The sequence below is a fragment of the Vanellus vanellus genome, assembly GCF_965231255.1.
Source record: "Vanellus vanellus genome assembly, chromosome: 19".
In the NCBI taxonomy this organism is placed as follows: domain Eukaryota; kingdom Metazoa; phylum Chordata; class Aves; order Charadriiformes; family Charadriidae; genus Vanellus; species Vanellus vanellus.
In genome coordinates this window covers 4140472-4168006 of record NC_138924.1, presented here as the reverse complement: position 1 = coordinate 4168006, position 27535 = coordinate 4140472, and the positions used below count along the sequence as shown (strand labels likewise).

Sequence of the window (27535 nt, the reverse complement as noted above, 5' to 3'; positions counted from 1 at the left end):
TTCAAGATTAAATACAGTATGTCAAATTCAACAAATGTTTGCTGATGTTATGTTGTTGAAGATGTTCTGGTAAATTGTATATCCAACTGCAGTTACCCTTCCTATTTAGACACTCAAGACAGCCAGTTTGACACATTATTATTGGAAAAAATTATATTTTGGAAGAACTCACTACAGAAGGTGACAGAATTCCAAAAATCAAATTACATGAAAATATACATCGCAATTTTCTTTGTACATTAGGTGAGGAAAACGCTGAAGTAAAGGCAAAGAATATGAAGGGCCACAGGAGAGAGAGAAGGGAAAAGGAGGGAAACTATTTTTGATACCAAACCCAGAAGTTAGTCATTTGAAAGCCTACAGATGTGCATGCTTGAACTCAACCTTGAGGAAAAAAAACCCAAGCCTCCCCCCCGCACACCCCACCCCACAAACAGGCAATGAAAAAGGCAGAAAAAAGGAAAGTCACCCATAAGCAGCAGCTCATTCCTATCTTGGACTAACTTAGTCAATTGAACTTCCAAATGAAAGCACTTAAGTCCCTTGGAAGTTAAAAACCCAGCAGGCTGCTCAAGGGTGCTCCATGGCCAGTTTTATTGCTATACCCAATTCAAGAAGTATGTGCAATTGGGTTTAAAAAAGGGGTAGGAAAGGGAAAAAAAAAAAAAGCACCTTTGAGACTACAAAGGTCATCATAAGAGAAGACACAAGTAATTGATAGCAAATCCTTTCAGGCTTTAATTAGGAAAATTTCAAGTTCTGATGGGGGAAATAAAAGGGAGCACATTTCCAAAAACCAAAAAAGAGATACTAAACTTTAATAAGCAAGAGATTTTAATTAAGCCTCAGTGGGTCAAAGGAAAATTAAAGTGGAAAGAAAAAAAAAAAAAAAACCAAAACGAAAAACAACTTTATCCTAATTGGTTTTAGTTTGACATGCTTCACAAGTTGTTTTTTTTTTTTTTTTTTTTAACTGATAGGAAACAATGAATAGGGAGAAGAAAACCTGCTAAAATCTTTAGAATTTACACAATTCTATTCCTAACTACAGACAGCATTATTTGGTACAATGTGTATTTGTGGATGTACATGAACAGTATATATATTATCCGGATCATGTTGTGCTATGTACACATCTTTACAATTCTTCCTGAAGGTTAAAGCAGTTCATTAGATTTCAAAATGCGTAATCATCTTGTGTTGGCACTTGTTAGGCTCTTGTCAGCATTGATAACTGGCATGTTTTATTGCAGCCCAGTTCCAGCCAGTGTTTGCCAACTTGTAACAACAGAAGTCCAGCAATAGGTGGGTAGAGTGCAGGAAAAAAAACAGTGCCATGTTTCTCAATTGAAGACCTACAAAGAAATCACAGTTATTAAAATAAACCCTCTCATCATCCTCAATTATTTTAAAGATGTTAAATAGTGTTTCAAGCTCAAGGAAGATAATCATTACTTGTTCAAGAACTTTACATACCTCTAAACAGAAGATGCATAAATCCAAAATCATCACCTGAGAAAGACTTGAGTTAGTTCAGCACACTGCGTATCCAAGCTGAACTATCAGACTTTCAGACTCCTGTTAACTTGTATTGCTTGTCAAGTGCATACATGGTGTGTAAACATTTGAGTATTCACACACAGGGCTAAACACTTGTAGATTTACCATTGAAGCTTCTGTGCATCGCTTACTGTGAAGGATAAGTGCTGCTTCAACAGCAAAGTGCTGTACGAAATAGCATAGCAGTGCTTCATTAAGCATTAACACCACAGCTATCAAGTCAGGCTGTGCTTGTTTGAAAGCAACTATATGTCCCCTTCTCATCCAACTCATTGCCCATCACTTACTTAGGAGGAGTCACCAGGACTTAGAAAAGCTTTTGCCTTCCAAAAAAGCAACACAGCCGATGACAAATATTTAAGTAATGAGCATTGTTTCGCTATGGCCAAGTTTAACATGGCAACAGAGCTGAGGTTAGTTAAGGATACTCTGGAGCACTACTCGCAGTTACTCCCTTTCTCCAAGACAGAAAAAACTGCCAGATGCATTAACAATTCTTACACTCTAGTTATAGGTAGTTGTATAAGATATTAAATTCCTTTGCTTAGTCTTTTGATCAATATTAAGCATTTTCATGCTTTCTCTATAGTGGAGAAAGTTCCATTCAATCAAAGCATTTCTGCAGAGAAGAGATACCGCAGTACCAGTTTGTCACACACAGAGCCTCCTCCCTCCCCCCCCTTCATTCTTACAAAAGTATAAGAAAGGAAGTATCTCCTGTACAACCTTGGTGAGGAAAAATTAACTAGCAGGAGCATTTAGTAAGCTGTTGTAGTTGCTCAGACAGTACAACTCCTTTAAACTACATACAGTGCCATATTTCCACCTCCCCCCCCCCCCAAGTTTTGTATGTTGAAGTTAACTAGTACATATGGTTTTGGGCTTCTCCAGCCAAACGGGTCTGAGTAGTTCATTTGCCAAAGCAACCATTAAGAAAGGGCAGCTTCAACATGAAGGTCTGTTTTGCTTTGAAAAGCAAGAGTGGGAAATTATTAGCTAGTTGAGGAAGTTTTTCCTTGGCACACCAAGATTAAAGTGACCAAAGGCCAGATATTTAAGGGCCATGTTTTAATACTGAGCTTTCTACAAGAGCTTATTGTGTAAGAACAAAAAAAAAAAAAAAAACAAAACCACAAAAAAACCCAACATTAAAACTAGGATGGGATTGTTCAAATTAGAGCAATAATCTTGAGTCAGAAACTCATTTTTAACAGGGTGGCGTAAGTGTAAATATCACGTCAGCTACTCTCAGGTCAAAACTTGTCCAGGCTCTCAGATATGCTACAGTTCAGTTTCCAAGCAGAATGTAGCTGGTTTTCTGAAGATATTCTTAAGTTTTTCCCAGTAAAAAAGGGGTTTGGGCTGCTGAAGAGAACACCACCTTTCTTGATGGGTAATATCTCAACTTGATCCTTTCTGATATGCTAACAGACTATTAAAATTCCCATAGATACCTGAAGCAATCCTTTCCAAATGGTTCCTAACATCCTCACTGAAGTCTTAGTTCAAACCTACATGCAACATGCTACCAACATCTGCAAGATAAACTCCATATATATGTATACACACAAACTTAAGATAGCAAGATGGGATGCTTTTAAGGTTCATTATTGTGAAGAACGCTTGCTTGAATATCAAAGAATGATTATTCCCTTCTATTACAGCTCTAGTAACCCCTAAGCACTGTTAATAAAGCAGGATGAATGCTGACGAAGAGAATTTCAATTTCTGAACAACATAAATGCAAGAGTATTAGAGAAGTTTCCCAGTCTTGACAGAAGGGGCTGTTACTGCACTTGAAAACTCTTTTAGCCTTTAGTATCACATACAGTCAAAGAACTCCACTGAGACCATGCAGCTGAGATAAAAGGTTGTTTGGTTTTTGGGTTTGGTTTTTTTTTTTTTTACTTTTAAGGAAAAAAAATTAGTTCAGCATCACTTAGGCCGGAAATCCTTAACTCAGGTAACTGACTTGTCTTTAGAAGGATACTTACCCTGAAAAAAGTGAAGCTACTAGCTGCTGAATAAGTGTCACTCAAAAGCAGTTTCTTGGCTTTTTCTTACACAGCGGGCAACTTTTCTTTTAAATTCTCCATTTCTGTCTTCTCTCCATTCTTTCTGTAATTGAATAGACAGCTTTCAGATGTCAGTCCTATAACAACGTACAAGTTTAGGAAGACTCTTGGTGGTTTTAGACACTAGCCATCTAGTCAACACCTAAATTTGCTTACAATCATTGAGCTAGTCACTGAAAGCCTGTGACATTCAGGAATTTTGAAAGCTTGCTCTGAGTTTCTGTGCAAGCTGCTCACAAGACATTGAGGAAGCAGCCTTTCCCCCTTGGATTGTAGGCATTCTGCAGGACTAAAACGATGGCTACCAATATTTCACAAAGTCTAGGCCAAAATCTTCCTACTTCAGCCTGCAAAGTAGCAGCAAACTAAACTGTAGACCACAAGCTATTGTTATGGGTTAGAGGAAATCTCTAACTGCAGCGATGAAAAAAGGTACACAGCTACTGTGGAGCCAGTAACTATTCTGCAATTTTGAGAACAGTTTCAACTCCCTTCTCAATCTAGTCAGGACACTCCGGGATAGAAATACAGAAGTCACAGTATTCAGAAGAGGCACAGCAGTGCCCTTAGAAAGAAAACACCTCCTTGTTAGATATGGCTGCAAGATATTGGCTCCATGAGGAAGAGCTTAACAGCACACCTATGGGAATGGTCTCTGTGACAGGTATCTGATTTCAGAACTGCATAGATGAGGAACAAAGATAAAGATGAACAGGAAGATAGGCAAAAGGTAAGTCTGAACCCAGAGATGTGCACGCTATGGTATCACCAATACCCACAGAAAAAAGCACAGCCAGTTTCACAGCTTTTTGTGCCTCAGATGAAGGCATAGGAGCATCATACACTGTGACTAAGGTTGACGTGTTGGGTACTGGCAAGGAAGTGGTGGGAAAATATGAAAAAACCCTTATTTAATGAAATAAGTTCCACAGTTCTTAGTTTTTGAGATAAGCAGTATATTCTTACTGCAGGGATGGGGCAAGAGGTTAAAAAATCCCCACACTGTTTTACCTGAAGCAACCTAGCACACACCACCTTTTCACCCCCTACTTGGGGTGAAGGTTGTAGCACGTGTGAGTGAGAAAAAGTTAGGATAACTGGTATATCCTAACATTCACAACCTCCAGGCTCACCTAGCTAGTTAGCATGTTGGAAAGCCCAGCATGCTTATCTTTCCAGTGAAAGCAAAAATAAGGCTACTAATTAATTTGTTCTTTTTCAGCAATTAATACAGCAAGCATTTGGTTCCTTGGACTGGGACATAGAACAGCTTACACAAGATGGCTTAAGGCCAAGAAAAGCATTGAATTTGTGCCCTCCTAGCTTCAGATTCTTAGTTTTTATTTCCACCTTTTATATTTGTAGTTCTATGAAGCAAGTGTCCAGAACTGAATAGCAAGCAAAGCTTCCAGTTTGACAGCAGCCTCTCCAAAGCTCTTATTTTAGGTCATGAACTGTTCTACCCGCTTCTCACAATATCTAGTTTAGCTCTCATTCCTCATTTTTGTCCCACTCCAAGAGACAGTACTCCAACACTCATAGTTCATTTTTCCAGGAAGCGGGTATATCCCCTGCTCCTACAATATTGTGACCTGCCTGTAACACCTTATTCTCTAGACTCACTTAAAACTAGAGATTAAAGAAAGCAGACAAAGTATCTTTTAGTAACTGCCAAATACTGTTGCTGCAGTAAACTTGTACTTCGTAAACCAAGTAGAAGACATCTTGAGAGCAGCTCAGAATAAAGCACATGAGCTGCTGATTCTTCATTACTCTGATGAGTATGTTCTGGTTAATATGAAGATGTAATGTACAATCCAGTAGGAGATGCTAAGCTGCTTAAGCAGCACATTAAGTTTAAAAGTTACTTGGAACATCTAATACCATAGTCAGAAAAAGTTACTAGCATCCAAAGGTTGTATCAGTGATGCCTCAGTACTGTCTTTGCAGTTGGATTTAAGTTTTTGTTCTTTCAAGCCAGGCTAGAAAACGCTGTGTTTCCTTAAGACATTTTCACTCTTTACCCTAAGGTTTAAAAAACTATGAATTTGTTTACCTATCTAGCATCTCTGAGGAGAAGAAAAAAAAGAAAAAAAATATCATGAAGTGGCTGGCAGAGAGTGGGGCACACAACAGAAAGATTAAAAAGCTTGTGAGATGCTAGGAAGGTGACAAGCATAGCTCAAAGTATAAGCTTTCTCCAGTGTTAGGTCAGCTACATTCAACATACATGAGTCTGTAAACTGAGGAATTCTAATTGTACTTTTAGCATTTCATTAATAACTTGCTCCTTCCAGTGCTCTCAGGTTCGCCAGCAGAAAAACATCGATGTGTCCTGGCTATTTGTTTCCACCAGTAACATGACACAAGAAGGGGTGGTCTGACACTCAAAAGAATGTTAACGAGGGAATTATTCACTACAACTTTTTATGTTTGTTTTTGTTTTTCTTCCCATTAAGTTTGTTCCACATGAGACTATTCCCATGATGATTTTTCAGCACAGCTCAACCACCTTTGGAAATACTAACAGCATAGTAGATCAAAGGCTTCAGGAAACTAAACTCCCACCCACTTTAGGGATGCTATAGCTAGCTTGCCAGAGCAGCTTAACACACTTGTAGAAAACTTTGCATCTTCTGATTACCATCTCCCTTTTCCTCACTACCCCAGTTAAAAGACCTAGAACTTCTCTTTTGTGAGAGCATATCGTGTTAGTCATTGCTGAACTGCAATTCTAGAGTAATTAAAAGGAAAGTATCTTGGTGTATCTCAGATGAATGGGACCTCATCTGTTCCCCTAGTCCCCTCAGAACTGAGAGATTTTTCCCTTCCCACTACAGTTATTAGTCTAACTGCTATTCTGCTATCAACGCAGCTCTTCTAGAGAGCTGACAGCCGTGTTTATACACTCACACAGAACAGACCATGCTCCAGAAACAGCATGCTGTGTTAAACACTTGCACCTCACTTATGATAGAATCCTTACTGCAGATTCACCCTGGTCTTGGACTATAAACCAAGCTATTCTTCCTCACTCCTTAGCCAGTTGTTCTAGACTGGGACAACACTTCCTCCAGAGCTGACGGCCAGATGCCTGGTGAAGCTTTCACGTACACGCTCAAAGCACAGATCTACACAGTCAAACCTACTGCTTTAATCCATAACCCAAGACGACTGCTGCAGAGAAGTGGATGCAAAAAGTCACAACATAATTATACTGAGGGACCCCAACACATTTTCTTCTTCCATTCAAATCAATAAATCTCTTAACAGCTTATATAATTTCCAAGATAAAAATTTTGCTGCATTATACTAATAAGATACCAGGAACCAAAAAACATTCTAGAATACGTTAACCTCCGCAGCTAAACTTAATGGCAGTTGTAACTGCTACGTGTACATAGCCACACAGGATTTTACAGCCAGCTCCCTTGAACTTTTTAAGACTAAAGGAGCTCAGTTTTATCCATTAAGTACCTCTGTGCACGTTATTTACTATAAAGAAATGCATTACTGCATAGGAGAAATTAAACCACTGTCTATGAAATTTGACAGCATCTTTCCCTTGCAATCTATAAGAAGTTTCACAGGGTTAACTAGTAATTCTGTTTCACAACATGACTACTGTTCCCAACATAAAAGTAGCCTTAGCCTGTGACATGAGGTTATTCCAAAAGTTATTGTACCATTTGTCAAGCTAGAAGCAAAACTCCATTGCAAGTTTAGGTTTCTACACTGAAGACAATTGGCAGACCAAGAAAAATCTTACCGCTGCATCAACATTAGCAGGAGAATCACCATTGGGATCTGCCAGCATAGAAATAACACTAATCATTATAGTTTCCACTGTGTGAATGGGAAGCCAACGTTCCTCAGGTTTTTCATAGCCATATTTGTCTTCTCCAGGCTCATGAAGAATTGAAATGCAGACATCACCATTCTTGTCAACTACAAAATAGAACACAGCATATTTCAGTAATGAACAACACGCTGGCATTTCTTCAGGATAGTTATGGAACTGTTAATCTTCACTCCAGCAAGTCTGAGAACGCATTGAAGATGCTTTACAAAAAAAGGAAAGTAATTAACTATTACAGAACACGATCTGTAATAAGCAGGGCTTGGTGGAAGTCTGTTATTCTGCCTGGAATTCTGGCAGAGGGAAGCACATGGGGAGGAAAAACTTAATTCCAACATCATGTTGCAACTTTCAAGACTATTTACATAGGCTTCCACTAAAGCTTTTTCTGTTAAATTCAAAGTAGACATTGACTATTTTCCACAGCAACAGCTGGATATTACTGCAATATATTGGAATATGATTTAAGCTGCTGGAATTAGAAACTGCCTGACAAGTACTCTGATATTTCCAAGCTGAAAATGACACGGCATCAAAATCACCTCTCTGTCCCTTATGACGCGAGCACTGTGCTGGTCTCCTCCCAGCTTTCAACATCTACAACTTCAATGACGACTTTAGAAACTGAAGAGCATTCCTCCAGCCCAGTAAAAACCTTCTTCCACTTTACTTTACCTTCCCACTTATGTCCAGCGGTCCATAAGTAAGTGAAACATTAGGAGTCGTTGTCCTTGGAGGGACTAAAACATGCTGTTATTTCCTTTCATGCTTCACTGGAGGAGGACAGCCTTGTGCCTTCTATATTGAACTGCCAAATTAGTAATACTAAGATGAAATATTTGAAGGTATAATAAAAGGCAGCTATAGAAGTCAAGTTTCTCCTCAGACCAGAATTTTACACTTAGGAGGAAAAAAAAAAATAAAAATCCCTGAACAGTTACCAAGAATTCAAGAAGCTACTTTCAGTAGCTTCAGAAAACACTTTAGGAGCAGTCTCTGAGAGCAGGACTATTAAAAACTCTGCCATGGTTATTACTTCTTTATGAAGTGAAGATGGCAAAGTAAATGCAGAGTTTCACATTTCTAACATGAACAGAGATTTATCCATTTGCCTTCACCGCATTTTAGTTCTCAATTGCAAAAAGAAATTGAAACTTTGACATTTCTTACCATTCGGATGCCAGATTTCTGTGATGAATTTCATTTTTGGCGGCCTCAGTGGATAGTCTTTTGGAAAAGTAAGATGAGCCTTGAAAACACCACCTTCACTGGGGAATCAAAAATATCTTAATAGTTTCTTGTAAACTTAAGCTGAAGATTGGAACTTACTGATGTATCAAAAACTCTTAAGTTTCCCCCTCACACAGCTTAACATCATGTTAGTAATTAACAGTACCATTATTTCCATATGCAATGCAAAGAGTTTATGGATTGAGAAGATACTTTCCCAAGATACTGCCAGTTCCCCAACACTATCTTTTTTAGAATTAGGATGATGTTCCAGAGGGGAAAATCCACATACATACCCCCACCCCCCCAAAAAAAAAAAAAAAAAAATAAAAAAAAAAATCAAAAACTGCCAAGGAATTCACCATCTGGTATTTCAACTTGCATTGTTCCTCCCAGTACATTTATTAACAACAAAAGAAAATATTGCAAATAACTTCCCTTCTCAAGTACAGCCCAGCAGATACCTGTTTATTTTCTTCCTTTATACACCTCAGTCCTAATTTCTCAATATCAGTCTGCAGCAGTGAGCCTCAGTGCAAAGTTACAGAAAGCTTCTTTATACTTGTGTCTACAGCATCACTTTGTAAAAAGATTTCCAAGACTACCTTTGCAACACTAAGCTACAGGGACTTAGACATGACAGGTGAGGTGTTCTGCATTAGTTACCCACTAAACTGGAAAACAATAATAAACAAGAGACATCCAGGTTTTACGTGGCGTTACAGGCCCAAATTTAACTAAGGTAACACTCTCTTGTTGGGTTTGGGGCTTTTTTTTTTGTTTTCAAATAAGTAGGTTTCAATACCCAGGAATAGTCCCTTTTGAGAAGTGTGAAGTCTATATTAAATGGAAAGCCTTATAGATGGACTACTTCACTAACAGAAGTACTACAACATTTGCCCTGTTACTGTCATTTCTTGTAATTGAAGTTTGTAATAAAATTTGAAGTTGCAAAGGCAGAGATTACAAAAACTGGAATATAACCTCCAAAGAAGGTGGCATGACAAGCTACTCCTCAGTAGCCATGCAGACAAAATAATTGGTGTAGAAGAGACAAAGCTGTTCAGTGCAGGGTTGGTTGGTTTTTCTTCTGTATTTGTAAAGGAGTAGGAGCCAGTATCCAAAGCCCGCAGGCTACTGAGAAAATAACAAATTTTGCCACCACTAACCAAAGATGTGCAATCCCAGCAAGTGTCTCAAAAAAACCCCAAAAAAACCCCAAACACAAACCAAAACCACCACCCCCCCCAAAAAAAAATAATCACTAGATCTAAGTGACTTGGCTCTTAAAATAAAGCAGCTGAGGGGATCTGAACCCACAGCAATTATTTTCCACAAGTTTTAGAAGAGGCAGGCAGTTACCAAAGAATCTTTGATCCTGGAAAGGGTAAGAATTCCAGAAACACTGGCTATTTTAGCATCCATATTAGTCAAGACAAAGGAGAGTTAGATTACTTTTGTTGATAGCCCCAAACCAGTTAAGTCCTTTCTTTCAAACTGAAAAAGTTCTTTTTTTCCTTCTTAAAGGAGCAGATCCTAAAGCTACTAGGCTGTATGACATAGCTGGTTGACCCTCATCAACTAAATATAAATACAGCTCTAATTGGATACACATTAGAAACCAGTTAATGAAGTACAGTCAATTAAAGGAGATCAGTGCCATTTTTAGCAATATTCCTGATAAAGGGGTTTCTGTCAGTAGAGTCATGCATTGAGTCTAAAATCTTTTTAGGTAAACTCAGAATAAATAAAGTGGAACCAGGAATGAGACTAAAGTTTGAAAATTTTGAACTGCCTAGTTACGTTAAACTATTATGTTCTACTGCCATCATAAAATGGACCAAGAAGGAAGGATTCAGTATAATGCTACCTTGAAAACCAGCAACTGAGGACTGGAACCGAAGAGAGCTTTTATCTAAAAAGCCCCAAAACAAGCTCAGCACCTTGTTGAAGTGGGAGAAAAAAATGCTATTGCAATTTTAAACATATAATAAGAGGTTCAATTAGAAACAGTATTACTTTACTGACAGTATTTATAAAACAGCCATGAGAATAATGGAGCCACTACAAAACTGTTCAAAAGACGTCAACAGAAATTGGAGAATTCATCTCATGCAGGACTTGAGAATCACAAGGTAGACTGCTTGAGAAGAAGCAAAGCAATTCAATCACTGTCCTTAAGTACTTATTCAGAAGTCTGCAAACAAAGGTATACAACAACTTCATGATGGAACCAAAACTGACCTCAAGTAAATGTCACTAGTCTTTCTGTATCAGTAATTTACCCCTGGAACAGCTTAATGAAGGAGAACAGAGTTCATCTTTAAGAGCTACACTTTAAGCTGACCTCTTCTGGGCATAGAACCTTTTCCCCAGGAGCTAGAATAGATCATCACATATAACCTCTACGAGAAAGAGAAATTGCCCTCTCAATTAGCCAGAGCTTTTTTTTTTTTTTTTTTTTAAAAAAAAACACCACCAAAAAAACCCAAACCACACTGCACGTGCCAGAATGCTTCAGGTATGTAGCAGTGCAAAACCACAGTGAACTTAAAGCCCAGGAAAAGAAGCTACTGTATGAACTGCATGGTTTTGTGCTCAAATGTCAATTAAATAACCTGGTCCTTAGGATAAAGATACAAGCTTTTTGAAGCCCACTGTGAGACGTTTGCCAACAATTCAAATTTGATCAACACTGAGCTACTCTAGGTCATGCTAGAAGTTCTCCCATCTCAAACTGACAGAACTTAAGGCTAATTCTATGGTCTGCTGCAGTTCCTCAACGACATCCCTCTTGAATATTTTCCTACGATCACCGGCATGAAGTTGTAATGGTTTAAAATTGTACTATCAGCTAAACTACAGCCTCACAGCAATAACAGCAAATAGCTGCCTTACTTAAATGTGTAAGAAAACAGAAGCTGCCTCCGAGTATAGCCTATTCTTTCATTTCTACACAAGTAGAAAGGGGATCGGTGTTTCATTTTCCCAGGGGAAAGCAGTTTAGAACTTATATATAGCAAATTCAGCTATTTACAGTTATTTTACTAGCAGCAGAACAGCGTTACCTAGCTTAGTCAGTACAAAGATTTAGTTAACTTCTACTCACTTAGACCAAACTAAAACTAGTAAACCCAAGTTCACTTAAGTTTCTGTATAAGTATCAGTACTTACTATAGTGTATCTGGAGGACCAATAATAAGGACTTCCCATCGATAAAGATCATTGTCATCTATTAAGCCCGCTGAAAAGCCTTCCACTGGATTTTTGTTGAGCTCTGTGTAGGAAAAAGAATTTAAGAGTGACTTTAGGTGTCTGATATGCATTCGCTGGTTTTGCTCATGGCTCTGTACGTGAACAAAAAAAACCCCATAACTTTCAGTGATTTGGCGCCTACTGATGGACTTACAGCCTGGATGAGTATCCTCAATGCCCTACCACACACAACAGCATGCTGCCAGAGCTAAGACCCACGGTCTGACTCTAAAACTATCTAAAGTACACAGAAGGGCCAAAATAACTCAGAAAACAGATTTTCTACTAATAAAAAAGACACACTGCTTTATAAGAACCCCGAGAAGCCAGATCAAACTAAAGCCTACCTTTAACTCTAGAAAATGTTAACAGAAGAACAAAGTCACACTATGTTTTCATTTGAAACCAACATCCTACTTCCCTTAAATGATTTCTTTCAGAATCTGAAAACATTCGAGACCTGTGCCCCAGTGCTTTCTGGACGTAATGATTTATTACATTCTGAACTACTAGAAGAGAGCATAGAAGATAAGTTGTTATGCTATTTAGGTTTTGGGGTTTTTTATTTTTTTCTTTTGTTTCACAGTTTTATCCACTAGTGATATGCAATACAGGATTCTATGTTTACAGGCTACTTCATATAGTTACTGCTAGATAGAAGGCGTATCTGAAAATAGCTATGCAGAAGTCAGACCTAGATGTAGACTCCACTGAGTTTCTGTTTGCAGCCTGCTCCAAGAAAAATCATAAGATTTGGAAATAAACACCTCAAATGAGTTCTGCCCAAAATTCAACTGGGGGATGGGGGGTGAGGGTGGGTGGGTAAGCATCTCTTAACTAATAGCTTTGGGTCAAAAACTGATTTAAATGCCATATTGATGCCAAATTGAAATTCTTGATCCAGCATTTCCAACAGTACATGCAAAGTCCTGATGGATCTTGGGTATTTAGGACAGGGGAAGGGGAGAAAATGTTATTCCTTCAACTTGTCAGTAATTTCCAGATTAAGTTAGGGATATTTTTGTTTTGTTTTACAATTACTACTGCCCTTATTTTAAATCCTGTCAGGCTTTATACAGCCCTCTATTATACACCACAGTACAGTCAGTCTACACCTTCCTTCTTTGTAAACCCAGCAGCTGTTATTTTGTCTTGATTTCTAGGCATTACAGACTTCAGAGGTCCTCATAATGCCCTCAGGTACATGCAGAAGAACTTCAAGTGAGAACCTCATACCTTTATGGAGAAAAGACTACCTTTAAGTCCAAACTGATTTGCCTATAAGCTTGCAGTCACTCTTTGCCAGTTAAGTTCTTAACTATTTAAAGCATGGTTAAAAATGCAAAAAGAATCAATTCAAGCCCTACACAGAACAGTCCAAGTCCACATGGGGAAAAGAAAGTGCTCAGCTTACATGAAGGACCAAGGTCCTGAAGAAGTAGACAACAGGAATACCGACTTTATTCGGCCACTGGTAATTCAGAGTCAAATTTATCCACAGAGATGACTCAATGTTAAAATCCTAAGAAATATATTGGAAGGGCTTTTCTTGGAACCTACTCAGCAGGGGTTTAGTCAACGGATGAGGTCGACCACTCAGTCTCCAAATTGCAGGACATAGACTTAGGTATTGAACCAAATCATGTTTTCTCAAGACAATGCCCAAAACAACAGGTATTACCACATGCTACTTAACCAAGACGCAAGATTCAAAAACCAAAAGTCTATAGCATGGCCACACTTCCACTACGAAGACCAGTTTTCACCCTCTGGCACCTTTAAGACGTTTTGGAAACAGCTGCATGAGCTTGAGTAACAGTTCTATTTAATTTTAGGTGAAAGGGCCAGAGACTAGGTTAGTGTCTCATATGAAGCAAGAATTCACCAGTCCCTTGCTACCTCCCTACTACAGACATTTCTCCAGTATCAGACATTAAAAGTCCCACCATATTAGTAGTTGAATAACCTGCTTTTTCATGCATAATTTTATTAAAAAAAAAATTGTCTATTGCTTGTGCAAAAAAGCCACCTCTGTTCAGGACACTTAAGTCCTTCTTTTGGATCTTATATTAGTATTGTAAATAAAGAATATCCAGCATAACTACAGAATTCAACAGAAAGAGTGCAAATACTAGATTTGAGTATCCAATCTTAACACTTTCAAACCTGAATTTAAGCCTCAAAAAACACAAGTTCCCTCATTTCTGCATTTCCACAGGAAAACAGTTTAAGTCAAGTTCTGTGTAAACTACAGCTCAAGCTGCTCACATTTAGCTTCCTTATTGCTTGCTAGTAAACACTTCTCAGTGATAAAACTGAACAAGACCGCTATAAGTTAAGACTCCAGAAAATTCAGCATGCTTTTCTCTATCTAAATATGCCACACTATTTGAGTCTAACATACACATTTTCTTTTCTGTTTCTTGATTTGTGCTACTTCCACTTCTTTTTACATCTGCCTCAACCTCCATTGTCCTCTGAAACATTTTTCCTGTACTTGTTCCCAATGAAAGCTAGCTCTTACACTGACTCCTACCTAAGGCCTCGCAGCACTATATTGCAAGAGATCTTGTGAGAAGGAATAACACAGAAAGCCTGTAAACTGTATGAAGGGGCCAGCCATTGACAAAGATCGTCAGTTACAGCAGTTATGGAAATTTGCTTAGTGGATGCTGCCTATAAAGCAAATTATGATGTTATTTCTTTTACAGGAGGTGGCATCAGTTTGTAATCATCATCATCAGCTTGTAAAAGGTTCTCACTTTCCTTCCACAGCAGCAATACCGAAGCATAGTTCAAATAGCTACTGCTTGCACAAATACTTTGAGGCAAAACAACGGATATTGGCTCAGGCACCTTCTCCACTAGAGGTATGTAGAACTACCATAGGCAAGTGAAAATGAGCTTTTCCATCCAGATTATTTATGCTAAACTGAACATCAACTAACGGCTGGTTGGCAGACAAAAAAAGAAATCTCAGGAAAGTTTTGCACTGGGACACAAAAAACATCATCCTTGGCTGCTTTACCAGGGATAGCTGAGAGCTGCTACTCATTAAAATTTGCAAACGCTGAAGGCTAGGGTTTGTTTGGTTTTGGTTTTCCCCCTCCTGGATATGTAGCCAGTGCTGCCTATCAAAAGAGTTAACTAGTAGTCTTCATGATTTGAGACACACACGAGTGAAATCCACGCACCAAAACCCCAAATGAATAGTGGTGTCACTATGGCAAGAAAGGAGCGTGCACACACGACGCTCACAGTCAGAGGAGTCAGCTGCTAGGCAGAGGGACTTCTGCCCACCAGCCAGAGCCTCTGGTGACACTGACACTGCACTCAAGAAAATGAGACACCTGTTCTCTGCGTCTGTCATTTCCTACCAACTACAGTAGTTAACTACTTGCAGCCTGAACAAGAGTTTTCCTAGACAAACACAGGGAAGGTGAGAATGCTTCATAAGGCAAAGGATTCGATTCCCTCCCCCAGCCAGGGAGCGGGAACAGGCCTTGTGTGGGTCCTCTACAAAGCCCTGTTGCAGAGCTAGCCTGCAAGTCCCGGAAAAGCAGAGAAGTCAGGCACCTATGAAGAGCCAAATCCCTCCACGTTATTTTTTCAGCACTTAGTTTTCCTTTGAGATTTCTTGTTTAGCTAAAGATATCCTGTACTTTTTAAACATAAATGAGTACATCAGCACAATTGCACCATGTCAATGCCTAAATAAGTGAAATTTACATGATACTGTATACTATGCACAGTTTAGTATTTCCGCCAATATTTTCTGCATTTCTCATAGATTAATACAATAGAAATTTTTCTTTCCAGAGGAAAAAAAATAAAAATCTTACATTCACTCTAGAAGCAGTTTCAGGTAGAGTCCTTCACAGCTCAAGCAGCAGCTGACAGCCAAAGCAGCACAAGCCTGGACAGCCGCCAAGCAGTAACATACTGGGGAAAGAATCCTGTGGCTGCTTATAAATTAGGTATTCAGTCCCTTTAATCCCAGTCCTGAATCAATACCTGATTTGGGAGGTGAGGAAGACTACAGGCCCATAATTCAATAGAGTTGTTTAAGTCCAGAACAGACTTCAATGTCCAATGTCTAGTCTCCCACATGATCAGCCAACACAACCCATTGCTCCTTTAGCAGTTTAGCTGTTACTAAAGCAGAACTACGTTACCATTGCCTTAAACTTGAGCCAACACAGTACCATAAGCTGTGCTTCCAGTTTCAGTGTTTAGTTGACACCAAGCCACTGATGTTCCCACACTCAGTAAAACCACCTTTATGTAAGCCAAGAGACTTTCACCAATCCAAACGCAAAACGGCGTCAACAAAAATGACTAAGCAGAAAGAGCCCCATGGCTACACGCAGTAGCTATGTATGGCATCTAAACTTTTCAGCTTGACGTTTCACCCAGCCAGCCACTGCATATGAACAATTCAGAGTATTATAAGCTACATTACAGTACAAAGCTTTCAAAAATATAAGCTTCCACATTATTTTTAACAGCAGCCTCTTCAGTAAGTTACACAGTGGTTGCGTTTTGTGCAGCCAGTAGATTGAGTCCACCACAAAAACAGACACCAGACAGTCCAAATCCTAACTGAGGCTTCTGGAGAAATCATCCAGCTGACTTACACACAGTCCCCAGAACAAGCAGGTTATATCAGAGTTTTAAATTCGCTACACATTAGGCTTCCCTTTTTCTTGGTTGCTTTTTGGGAGTCTCGGCACTAGTCCAGGAGCTTCTAACAACTGTACAGACTGAAAATCCGTGTTCTAGACTCTTCTTCTCCATACCCCAAGCTGTGACTTCTATATAGTTACATTACTTAACTGAGGTCAGTTATGATTTCCAAGACTTTCCCTTCTGCCTGCATACCCAGCTGTATTCTAGAAGATTAGGACTGAGATAATGATAAAGTAACATGATCTCCTCGCATGGATGTATTCCCTGAGCTCTCCATATTATCCACTCTCATCATGTTCTGTCTTGCTCCACAAGCTCATCCAAGAAGGTCAGACAAAAATGTAGCACAAGATATGCACACACTCCTGGTAGCCACTTTGGCAGTGACAAATAACAATTAAGACAGAACAGTTTTAGTCTCAGAAGGACATTGTAATTATTTTGGAGTGAGTCTGAAGCAGTAAAGACAAACCAGTCTTAAGAAGAGCCTGGCAACTAACTAATTTTCAGTGCTCCATGCATCACCCCGTTGGCAGCACCACAGACTTCTACAAATCTAATTCTCCTCTCAGTTGAGAGAATTTGTAGGGAGGGTTGTATAGTTAGCATTAACAGGCAAGTTGTTCACATAAATCATCTCAGTGCAGTGTTACAGCTTCATGCACTGCTGTACCAACATGCTTCGCTTGCCATCTCCTCAGCTACCTGTAGAGCCTTCGAAGGATTTGCACAGTGAAGCAGGTTTTGGAAGGATGGAGGACAAGGCCGGGGATTTCTTATTCAATTTTTATTTTTACTCCCAATCAACTTCCTAGCCAGGGCCACAGCTCAGTTCTGCAAACAAGAGGACAGCAGCACAGGCCCAAAGTGAAGAGGCAAAAGTTCCCATAACTGCCGCTATCGATCTGTGGATTATGGTTATAGCAGAAAGAAACTTGACTAGATAGAGACTGGAATTCTTTTACTAGTAAGGTGTCATGTTATTCTAGACATAAACTAAGAATAGAATTTCTTGATTGTGCATGTTCCATAGCTCCATGTTCACATGAGTTGTAGCATACCTGAAGACAGACAATTGAAAGTTCAGGTTAGCTATTTAGTTGAAAACTGACTGTTAACACACTAACCAGAAGCTGCAGTCTTTGGTACTGTCTTGGTTCTTAAGGAGTTCTCCATAGTCCATGGAGAGGGCCACCAATGGACATGGACAACGCTCCTTTAGACACTGATCTCAACTTCTAGGTCATAAAACCAGCTCTCTCACACAGTCTCAATTAGACCACAGATACCCAGCTACCAATGTGACCTGGAAATCAGTTTACTCAGCCCATGATCTGTTCCCATGCACCATTTTACCCAAGAGCCACGAAGACAGGCAAGAATAGAGATGACCTATTTTGAGACTTTTTTTTCTGTAGCACTCTTCATACGTAGAAGCCTTCTGCATACACACATTCAAACCAGTTCCTTTCCAACATCCCACACTTACCATACACAAAAGGAAGGTCTTTTCCCCTCCCCCTGATGTTTTTGCCATTAAGCAAGTGTCTGCAACTTGGCAACTTAAGTAACTGCAGAGCACAGTGTGTGTACTAAGCCTGCAAGTCTTTTCTCTCAAGATGAAGGTGGTGTTCCAGTTACTTTACTGCCCAAATTAGCTTCCACAGAACATTGGAAATACAAAACATACTGATGAGAACCTTTGAATGATATAGCATTGTTTAAAGTTTTGAGGTAGTCATGCTTCCAGAATTAAGATTCTCAGCAGTAAGTTTAGAACATATGTTCAAATTAAAAGTAATCAAGTATTTTTGGTAGAAATTGAGATAAACTGTTTCCTGAAAAGCCCTCTTTGGCTAGACTCCTTGAAGCGTGCTGTGTATCCCATCACATCAGAATCTAACACAATTACATCACCCAGGTTAAAATTGAGGTTGAATAGGTCTCTTAAAAAATAGTTTCTAGTAAGGTCTGAATTTTTTGGGGGGAAGTGGCATGAGGAAGGGAAGAACAAGGATAGTCAAAAGGATTGAAGAACCCTGATTCTGAAGTCCACACCTGAAAGGAAGCAAGTATCCCATCAGGAAACATTCAGTGGTTTACCCACCAAAAAAAAAAAAAAAAACCCAAACCAAAAAAAAAAAAAAAAAACAAACCACAACTGCAGCACAGGGCCACATTCATCTATTGCACTCAGTATAATAGAAACACCACCTTCTTTCTGTCCTCAGTGTCCAATGCATGTTTCCACTCTTAAGAGAGTCAGACAAGTTTTAGGTGGGTACGTGTATCTGCTGTATTTGAGATGGTCACCCTTAGCAGCATTTAATGGAGATCTTATCAGGAGAAGTAGTTCCTGAGACTCCATGATTATCTCATCCCAAAGCAGATGTCAAAAACTCTACATGTACTTATTTCTCTCACCTACAAAGGAGCCTACAGAGTGTCATGTCTACTGCATATAACTGGTAGAATTTGGTGAGACAAGTGCCATCCTAGGCGCCAGTCATATTTCTGTAGTTGAGTTTAGCATAGACAACAGGAAAAGTTAATTAACTTAAAAGCTGTTTGCAAATTACCAGACTAAAGCTACAAAAAAATTCCATTCAAGTATCTTCTGGGCAGCCATATACACATCAGTCATGAAACAGCGCTGCTGAACACAGCTAAGAACTCTGGGATACATGTGGTTTACATACAAGAATAGAACATGATTCTAAGAAATCCACTAGAAAGTCGGTATCACAAGACTATGCCATAGGGAGATGTCAACATCTGAAGAGTTCATCAGAAGCTTTCTTCATCATATGCATAAGTTGTTGTGCAAGTCAAGGACACTTTTCCAGCTTGTTTTCTCCCTTGCTTATAATATGAATAACAGGTTTGCATATCCTAATTTGAACTACATTGTTATTCAGAATTGTTTTAAGACATTCCTCTAAGTGACTCTTGACAGCATCATCTTTTATATCAGTACCAAGTGTAAGCCAACTAAAACACCAGCCAGCTTGACATACTAGGTAATGTGATGACTGCATGGAAATAGGCTTCCCTTAACAAACAAATCACATACAGAGAGACTGTGAAAACCTTTATAAAGGGTTGCTATCAAGAAGTCTTTACTATTATTCCAAACCTGTACAAGCGCTGCTAACATTCATGCCCAGGAGAGCAGTTATTTTTATGGAATCCTATTTCATTTAGATTGCTATACTTAGAGTTCTTACAAGGTCTGGATATCTGATCTCTGTTCCAGCTGATATGCCTTGGACCTGATAGTAGGCAGGAGAAGCAAATATGCACACTTACACTTGCAGGGTGTCCTAAAACTCAAACCTACTAGATTCTGCAAGTGAAAGATCTTGCCAAGACCAGTCTACTGACAGATACCCAGACACCACTGAAAACTGAAGCACAGAGCAGGTGCAATGTGGTGATAGCACAGGCATGCATGCGAAGCATTACCCAGATTCTGTTCACATAGGTTGGGACAAAAAGACTGTGAGAGTTTCAAGAGTCACATGCCCGCTTCCTCACCCAAGCCACCTGCTCTTCTTTCTCCAGGCACCTAACTGCACACTCATTTTACTGTTTGGTTAGTTTATGCTTTCAGAACTGCAGCCACCTTTTAGTTCAGTTCCACTTCATTAGAACCTAATCTTTATGCTGGAAACAAAATGCTGTATTTTACTTTATTTAATGCTTCCACCTTATTCTACACTAATACTTGAAGCTTACTTCTGCAGAATACCCCACATGCTTAAAGAATTTTGAAAAGCCCAGCCTTATGGTGGCAAACAAGAATATCTAGATCAAAACAGAGATTGCATTAAACACATTAAAAGAAGAAAATTTAGCACCTATTTGAGGCAAACAAGTTTTACCTATGAATTTCACTTATTTTCAAACTGCTTAGAATAGGGCTTTGGGGGAAGAAAAAAAAACCCCAACTTGTACCAATACCAACTACAAAGTGGACCAAGTAATCCTATCTTAGTTGAATATGCATGTACTGTTCCAAGCCTTCCTTTGCATTTACAAAAAAAACCCCAAAACAACAACAACAAAAAAAACCCCACACCACACAACACCACACAAATCAGAGATACAAAAGAGTCGAGGCAGCTTCAGTTATAATTACAACATGTGGTTTTATTTGAGGACTATTCATTCTACTTGATTTATCCCAGATCAGTTTCTCCGAAACCAAAAAAGACATTTATAGCAAATCAACAAATCCTTATAGTTTATATTTCTGCAGCAGATAGCTCCTTAATACTAAAGTTGGAATCACTATCAATCACAGAAGGCAAGACATTTTAGTGGGATTTGGGTGATTTAACATCTCCAGATAAAGATCTCATCAATAAAGCAGGAATACTTCTAATGAAAGTATCTTCCCAATACGTATTAATTTGCTCCTTATTTCACAGGATCTCCAGCAGCATTCTCCCATTCCACCATTCTCTAACAGAACAGTGCAAAGTCACTTTACTGCCAGATCTAGATATGTCCATACTTACAATGACTTGTTTGGGGAAGGGAGGAGGCAGCAGAGAAGGAAAGAACTCATCATTTATGGTAAGTTTGGTTCTTTCCCTGAAAGATTAGTAAGCTGACCTAGCCAGAGCCAACTGGCTGTGACTATAGCTGCCCCACTGAGTGATAAGCTTATGAAGCAGGTTGTTATTGCTCCAGCCTGTTCAAGCAAGTGGTTGACTCATCAAGCCCCTCCATTCTGAGGTTTAGCTAAACCTCCCTTTTCAGAACTGCCAGCATCGGTGAATTTTTGCTCTTGTGACTGCTTTCATAAACACTCTTTTCTTTGAACAGGCAGTTCAGCTTATTTCTGCTAGAGGAACATTTTAAAAACTAACGTGTAGCTAGTAAAGTTTGCCCCAAGTCACATCCATTATGTTATTTGCAGTGCAACAGAAATTCAGGCTGCTTGTACTGCTCAGACTCTAGTCACTGTAACAAGATGTGTTTTAGCAATGATATTATCTATAAAGTCAGCATGAGCAAGGTAGCTTTGATGCTTCTGTCAACACATCGTCACAAGAAACAGGATTATCTTATCTGCTATAATGGGGCACTACACTGAAAGAGTGTTGAGTGGTACACACATGCTGTATCTAAGCATCCCAAAAAGCATCAGAGCAATGAAGATTGATGTTATCTAAAAATATGAGAGTCCTTTTTTAAAGAAATGCAGGGGGAGTTATAGAATTTTCAGTGATACTGCAGTTAAGTTTGACACATGCAAAACCTTGGAGTCTTAACTATTCAGGATAACATAGAATATCACTGGTCATACAAACAAACCCCTCCAAGGAAGCTAACAGCCAGACCAGCATCAATTTGATACTGCAGATCAGTGACACTCTGATTATCTTGTAGACAAACCTATTGTAAGCCAGTACTAAACTGTAAACAACTGTTGCTTACACGACCAGCCACACAGAAGAAGATAGGCCATCTCAGCTTCGATCTATAAAATGAGCTTAATTCCATAATTCCCCCAGAATTCACTACTCAAATATTTTAAAAGTAAATCCTATATAGTTGCCAGAAATTCAACTAGCTCAACATTACACTACAAGATTTTTTCCCACACAAGGAAGTTAAAATTGTTGAACTGTCACATTAAGTATTTAATACAGTTTCCCAACTTGTTAAGTTTTAAGTACACACTTTCACTTTGAAATAGGAGCTGTATCCACTTTAATTTGAAATAATGCCATGTTTCTCATGTTTGAGAAAAACATTAGTGTGGGGTTTTTTGTATCCTAAGTTGGAGAATATTTACAACACAATGTAACTTCAGCCAACAAGGTCTGTTTTCAGTGATCCATGTTTATGTTAAAGAGGACTTGCACTTCTGGTTCCACAGTACGCTACTGATTTAACTGCATCCTCCCTACATGATTTCGCTGGATAAACTAGACAAGTCTGCCTACTCTAACAAGTCTCTGTGTCAGCAAGGATTTGGCAGAAAGATGAAATAAAAGCATTCAGAGAAATGTCTCAGTCGGCAAAACCCTTTGGCTTGACAGCTTTGGAGACTGGATGATGAAGTTTCCACTCTTGTCTCCTGCCTCCTTTCAAAGAGCATAAAGTTTTGGGGCTTTACAGAGAACACAGTTTATCCTCCCCCCATCTGCCTTTGGGGGTGAACTCTGCTAATCTAGTGATATAGCAATCTACATAGTTGCTGTTGACTTTTTTGGAAGTTCAGAGGCACTTCACTCTAGTTTTTCCTGCACCTTGCCCATAAGAGGAAGTGGACAGGTCACGGCTTCTATTTCACATTATTACCAATCCACAACCAAAGTGTCTTTCTCCTTCAAAAAAACAAGCAAACCAACACAACATCTCTAAGAACAAATATGTTTATTGAATTTTAAGATTTCCAGAAGCTGCTAGAGCTTACAATTAAGTCAATTTGCCAAGAAACAACCATTTAGCTTCACAGATATCCACAGAGGAGAAACTCCCTTGAGCTCGAGCTAGTTAGACTAGCACTGTAACTGGCTTTGGTAGTCAGAGATGCCCACTCAGTAGTTCATTTAAACACTTCAAAAAAAAAAAAAAACACACCACAAATAAGAACTACCCAAAGTTCTGACTATCCTGATTTGATCTGTTCTTGTGCCTAAATGGGGGCAAGCACATGTCAATATAGAACCAGCTACTATACTAATTCCCTGGTGATATAACTCAGTATTTCATTAGCAAAGGCACTGAAGCTACTTAGTATCAGGGTGGGGGGTGGGGCCAGGACACAACAAGGAACCCACATCAAACTCGAAGTTATATTTTGTGACTGTCATTGAATATCCCTTCTCCTAGAGGATTATCAGCATCCAAGAACATGCCACTTAAGTTGACAAGCATGTTGTATATATGGTGCTGTGGTACTCGTTACCTGCTCAAGTTACAATACAAGACAGCTTGCTCCAGAAAAAAAATAGAAGCCTGTCTTTATACACTTATTGGAGCAACCTGAGATTATGTTGTCAAGTTTCATTCTGTGTTTTGATAAGGTCCTTGGTTTTAAGTCTTACTGACAACCAAGACGACTTACCAGTTGACCTTCACTTTAGCAAAGTCTTCAAGAATCAAAACAACTCATTGAAGCGCTACATGCCATAGGCACTTATTTTTCCGCACAATGCCTTTATTAAGAACAGGTAACCGTTCTAAGAACTACTGTTTCACATTCCTTTCTCCTCCCATCATCATATTTTTATTTTTTCCTCTTGGTATTGAAAAGAGCTATCGAGGATCTCACCCATTAAAGAATTTCTGTATTCCTCAACTGATCCACCATTACATGGGTTTCAGATTCCCCCTTCAACCTCCCTCCACTTCTGGATGTCTTACTCCAAGTCTAACAGCTCCAACTTCATATCTCTTGTGCTTGAATAATGCTAGTTTGACAAGTGAGTGCAATCTAGAGCAATTTACACTAGTTTAGATCACGGAACTCCTAGCCACTGCCTGTTCACTGTCCTCCAAAACCCAACCACTAGGTACAACCCAGCAACTCACCACACTTGATATAACACAAAAAGCTGCATGTAGCAGAAGGACTGCAGTATAAGCCCCACCAGGGGAAAGAATACCACAATGTTGATTTTTGTTTTGAGGTAGAACAAGTAGTGGGGGTGTAAACAAAGGGACACATCGGAGCAGCTGAGACTTGGAAGAAGACAGTCAGCAGTAGGGAAGGAAGATCAGACATCATGAAGCTCAGTCTCTGCATTGCGACTTCAAGTAGCCTGCCATCAGAAAAAGCAGTGTCAGAGTCTAGTTTCAGCTCAGTTCAGATGTTGCTTAGGTTATCACCATGGAAGAAGCTATTTTCCTTCTCAGGTCAGTTACTCCAGATAGGACTTCTGAAGAGTTCAAGGCTCTTCTTCAGTACTCATCACACACTTAAGTATACACACTCATAAATACTTTTAATATGGTTTCAATTCTTTTTTAATAGATGTAAAAGGACACCAAAGGCACTAATATTACTTAAAACACAGAAATCCCACAAAAGTTGCATGTTACATGCAAATAGTTGCTGTACTTGAGTCAGTACAGTTGAATCAATAGCAGTAACAAGGGCAACTGGAAAAGCTTACCAGGTTTTACCATTACACGTAAAACCTTCAGAAAAGAGTGAGCAGAAAGGTAAACAGAAGTTAACCCCCAAATCTAACAGTCTACAAGTCTACTTACATATCCAACCAGTCTGTGCTCACAGAAGGTCTTCAGACCTCAGAAGAAAAAGAGACACAACAAACGCTGACAGCTAATACTTATTATCAAGAAGCTTCACCTAACTGTCAAACTTTCTTTCATGAAGCACAATTAGTTGGTTAAAAGAGAAATTCCAGACAGCCAAAGAACTATATTAGGTTACCAAATGCTCATTTTTATCAAGTTAGAGAGCAACTATTCCACACTATTACTTCCCTAGAGGAATCATTTATAGGAAAGAGAAGCTTTGCATCAAATCCAGACTGGAGTTCCTGTAGTAAGCCTATACCTAGTGTTGTTAGCATATCCGAACATGCAGACACCTCACTGGATGTCAGTAACAACTTCAGTAGTTACTAAAAAGGTGTGTGCCTACATTTAGGAGTGCAGCCACAGTACATATAAGTTTGGTTTTTTTAAAAAGAATGTCACCTTAAAGGGGTAAAGGAAATCTTGTGCTAATAGTTAAATACATTGACATTTCCTCAAACTTACCATCAACTAAAACCAGAAGATAGTGCTGGAGATGCAACAAACACATCATCTAGCTTGCTATACCTGGTTATGCAACTTCACCTCCTTATTGCTAACGGTGTTGCTTTCCACCCTTACTCTTTCAAAGGCATTACTGAAGTCTCAGGCCAAAATCCTCCTCCGGGAATTCCTATGCCACTCAGTGACCCTATCCCTTTGCACAGCTACTCAGCAAACTCCAGCCAGCGCTGTATTTGCTTGAGTTTAGGTACACCTAGCACACATTTCCTTATCTGGGTATGAAGCAATTTTTACGTAAGGGACGAAAAAGGCGATCAGATTCGCCCGAGGTGGCGGGCAGACCCGTGCGTTTTTCTCGACGGGATTACTTTACCCCGGCCGCAGCGGCCCGGGGATACGGGGGCACACGTGCGAGTGGGGGAAGGGAGCGGCGGCAGGCTCCCCGCCGCACCGGGCCGCCGGCTCGTTTCTCTTTAAATCTGGCAACCAGCGACACATGGAGCTGCATTGTGCGCCCCGCCGCCCGCCCGGCCCCGCGCATGCGCGGCCGCGGGGCCGGGCCGAGCCAGGTCCCCTCAACGGCGGCGGCCCAGGCAGGGCCCGCGCGCACGGCCGCCCGCCCGCCCGCCCGGGGACAAAGGGAGGGAGGGGGCGGCGACGAGCGGCGACGCCGGAGCCAAGTCGCCAGCTCGCTCCCCTCCGCCGCGATCCCGCCTCGGCGGCGGGCCCGGCGCTCCAAGCCCTTCCCGTCCCCCAGCCCAGGCTCCAACTCCTCCTTCCCCGTCCCGCCCCCGGCGGACCCCCCTCGCCCCTCCCTGCGGGCTGCTCTCCCACCCCCGCAGCACGCGGTGGGCAGCCCCACTTCCCCCCCAACCCCCAGCCCGGATCCCGGTGGTGCCCGGTCCTCTCCCCGCCGCCGGTGCCTGCAGAGCCCCCGGCTCTTCTCCTGACAACAAAGGGGGAAGCGGCCTCCCCCTCCCGATCCGCCCTCCCCGGCGCAGGGCACGGAAGGCGGCGGGGGGGGGGGAAGCCAGGGAGGGGAGGCGGGACGGGGGCACCTCAGGTCCCCGTAGGAAGGTGCTCGCGGTGGGGCCACTCACCCCACGCCTGAAGTACCGCTTCCAGGGGGAGAGGGGGGCTACCCTCCCTCCTCCGCTTCTTTTCGGTGCCTGACAAACATCCCCTCACACCCCGGAGACTTCCCCGCACGCATCCCCCGGGCTGCGGGGAGGAACGCTCCGGCTCCCTTCACCACCACCACCACCCCCCCACACCCCCCCCCCCGCCGCCGGGGAGACAGAGCCGCAAGAGAGCTCGGGGAGGACACGCAAGCAGGGCCGCTGCCAACACCCCCACCCCCAACCCCCCTAACTTCCCTGACGGGACGGGGGCAGCGGAGGAAGCTCTCCCCCCCCGCCATGACGGCCCTCCGCACCCCTCCCCCCGGCTCCCCTGGCAGCGATCGCCAGGCAGGCTCCCCCTCCCCCCCTCGGCCTAGTTCCCTCAGCTCCCGGCTGGGCAGGAGAGCGGCGGGGACGGGGGGGGACCATAATCTCCCCTTCCCTCACACACCCCGCCGGCCGCCCGCCCCCTCCCCCGAGCCGGCGCCCCTTCCCCCGCCGCAGGCCCCGTCCCCTCAGAGCCCGGCCTCCACTCCCCTCCCCGCCGCTCCCCCTCGGCGGATCACCTCCCTCCCTCCCTCCCCGCCGCCGGCCCCCAGCCCGGCTACCTGCTAGTTGTCTCCGCAGTAGCAAGGCGGACTGGAGCTCCGTCATTCTCCCCCTCTCTGCCCGGGGAGGGAGTCCCAGCGGTAGCGGGGACGGCGCGGCTCCTGGTGCTGCGAGCGCCCGAGGCGGCGGCGAGTGGCCCTCAGCCCGCCCGCACCGCGCCCCCCGGGGGTCTGGCTCCGCGCCGGCCGCCACCACAGCACGCAGGGTCCCTGGCAGGGGCGCGCGGCCGTGGCTCCGTGCCGCCCTCCTCCTCCTCCTCCTCCTCCTCCTCCTCACCACCGCCGCCACCTCCTCCTCCCCCCGCCCGCCAGGAATTTCACTGCACTCCGGGCCGCGGCGCGCAGGCGCACTCCGGCCCGGCCGCCGGCCCTTCCGCGCCGCCATCT

General features: G+C 41.6%; 1 protein-coding gene across 1 annotated transcript; it reads right to left on the bottom strand.

Annotated features, from left to right (window-relative positions):
* Positions 1 to 711: 711 nt before the first annotated feature.
* Positions 712 to 27328, bottom strand: UBE2G1 (ubiquitin conjugating enzyme E2 G1). Its single transcript, XM_082493294.1, has 6 exons — positions 27149 to 27328; positions 11899 to 12001; positions 8665 to 8762; positions 7405 to 7583; positions 3555 to 3678; positions 712 to 1355 (listed from the first exon to the last, which is right to left on the bottom strand). The coding sequence occupies exons 1-5, from the start codon at positions 27192 to 27194 to the stop codon at positions 3592 to 3594; spliced, it is 513 nt and encodes a 170-aa protein (XP_082349420.1). The 5' UTR covers positions 27195 to 27328; the 3' UTR covers positions 712 to 1355; positions 3555 to 3591.
* Between the last annotated feature and the right edge of the window lie 207 nt (positions 27329 to 27535).

What these genes read in the sequence shown, in the direction of transcription:
- UBE2G1 (XM_082493294.1), bottom strand. Translation starts at nt 27,194, where the DNA reads ATGACGGAGCTCCAGTCCGCCTTGCTACTGCGGAGACAACTAGCAG. An exon ending in ACTGCGGAGACAACTAGCAG is followed by an intron (nt 12,002 to 27,148) that starts GTAGCCGGGCTG and finishes TTTCCTACACAG; the next exon opens with AGCTCAACAAAAATCCAGTG. An exon ending in GGTCCTCCAGATACACTATA is followed by an intron (nt 8,763 to 11,898) that starts GTAAGTACTGAT and finishes TTGATTCCCCAG; the next exon opens with TGAAGGTGGTGTTTTCAAGG.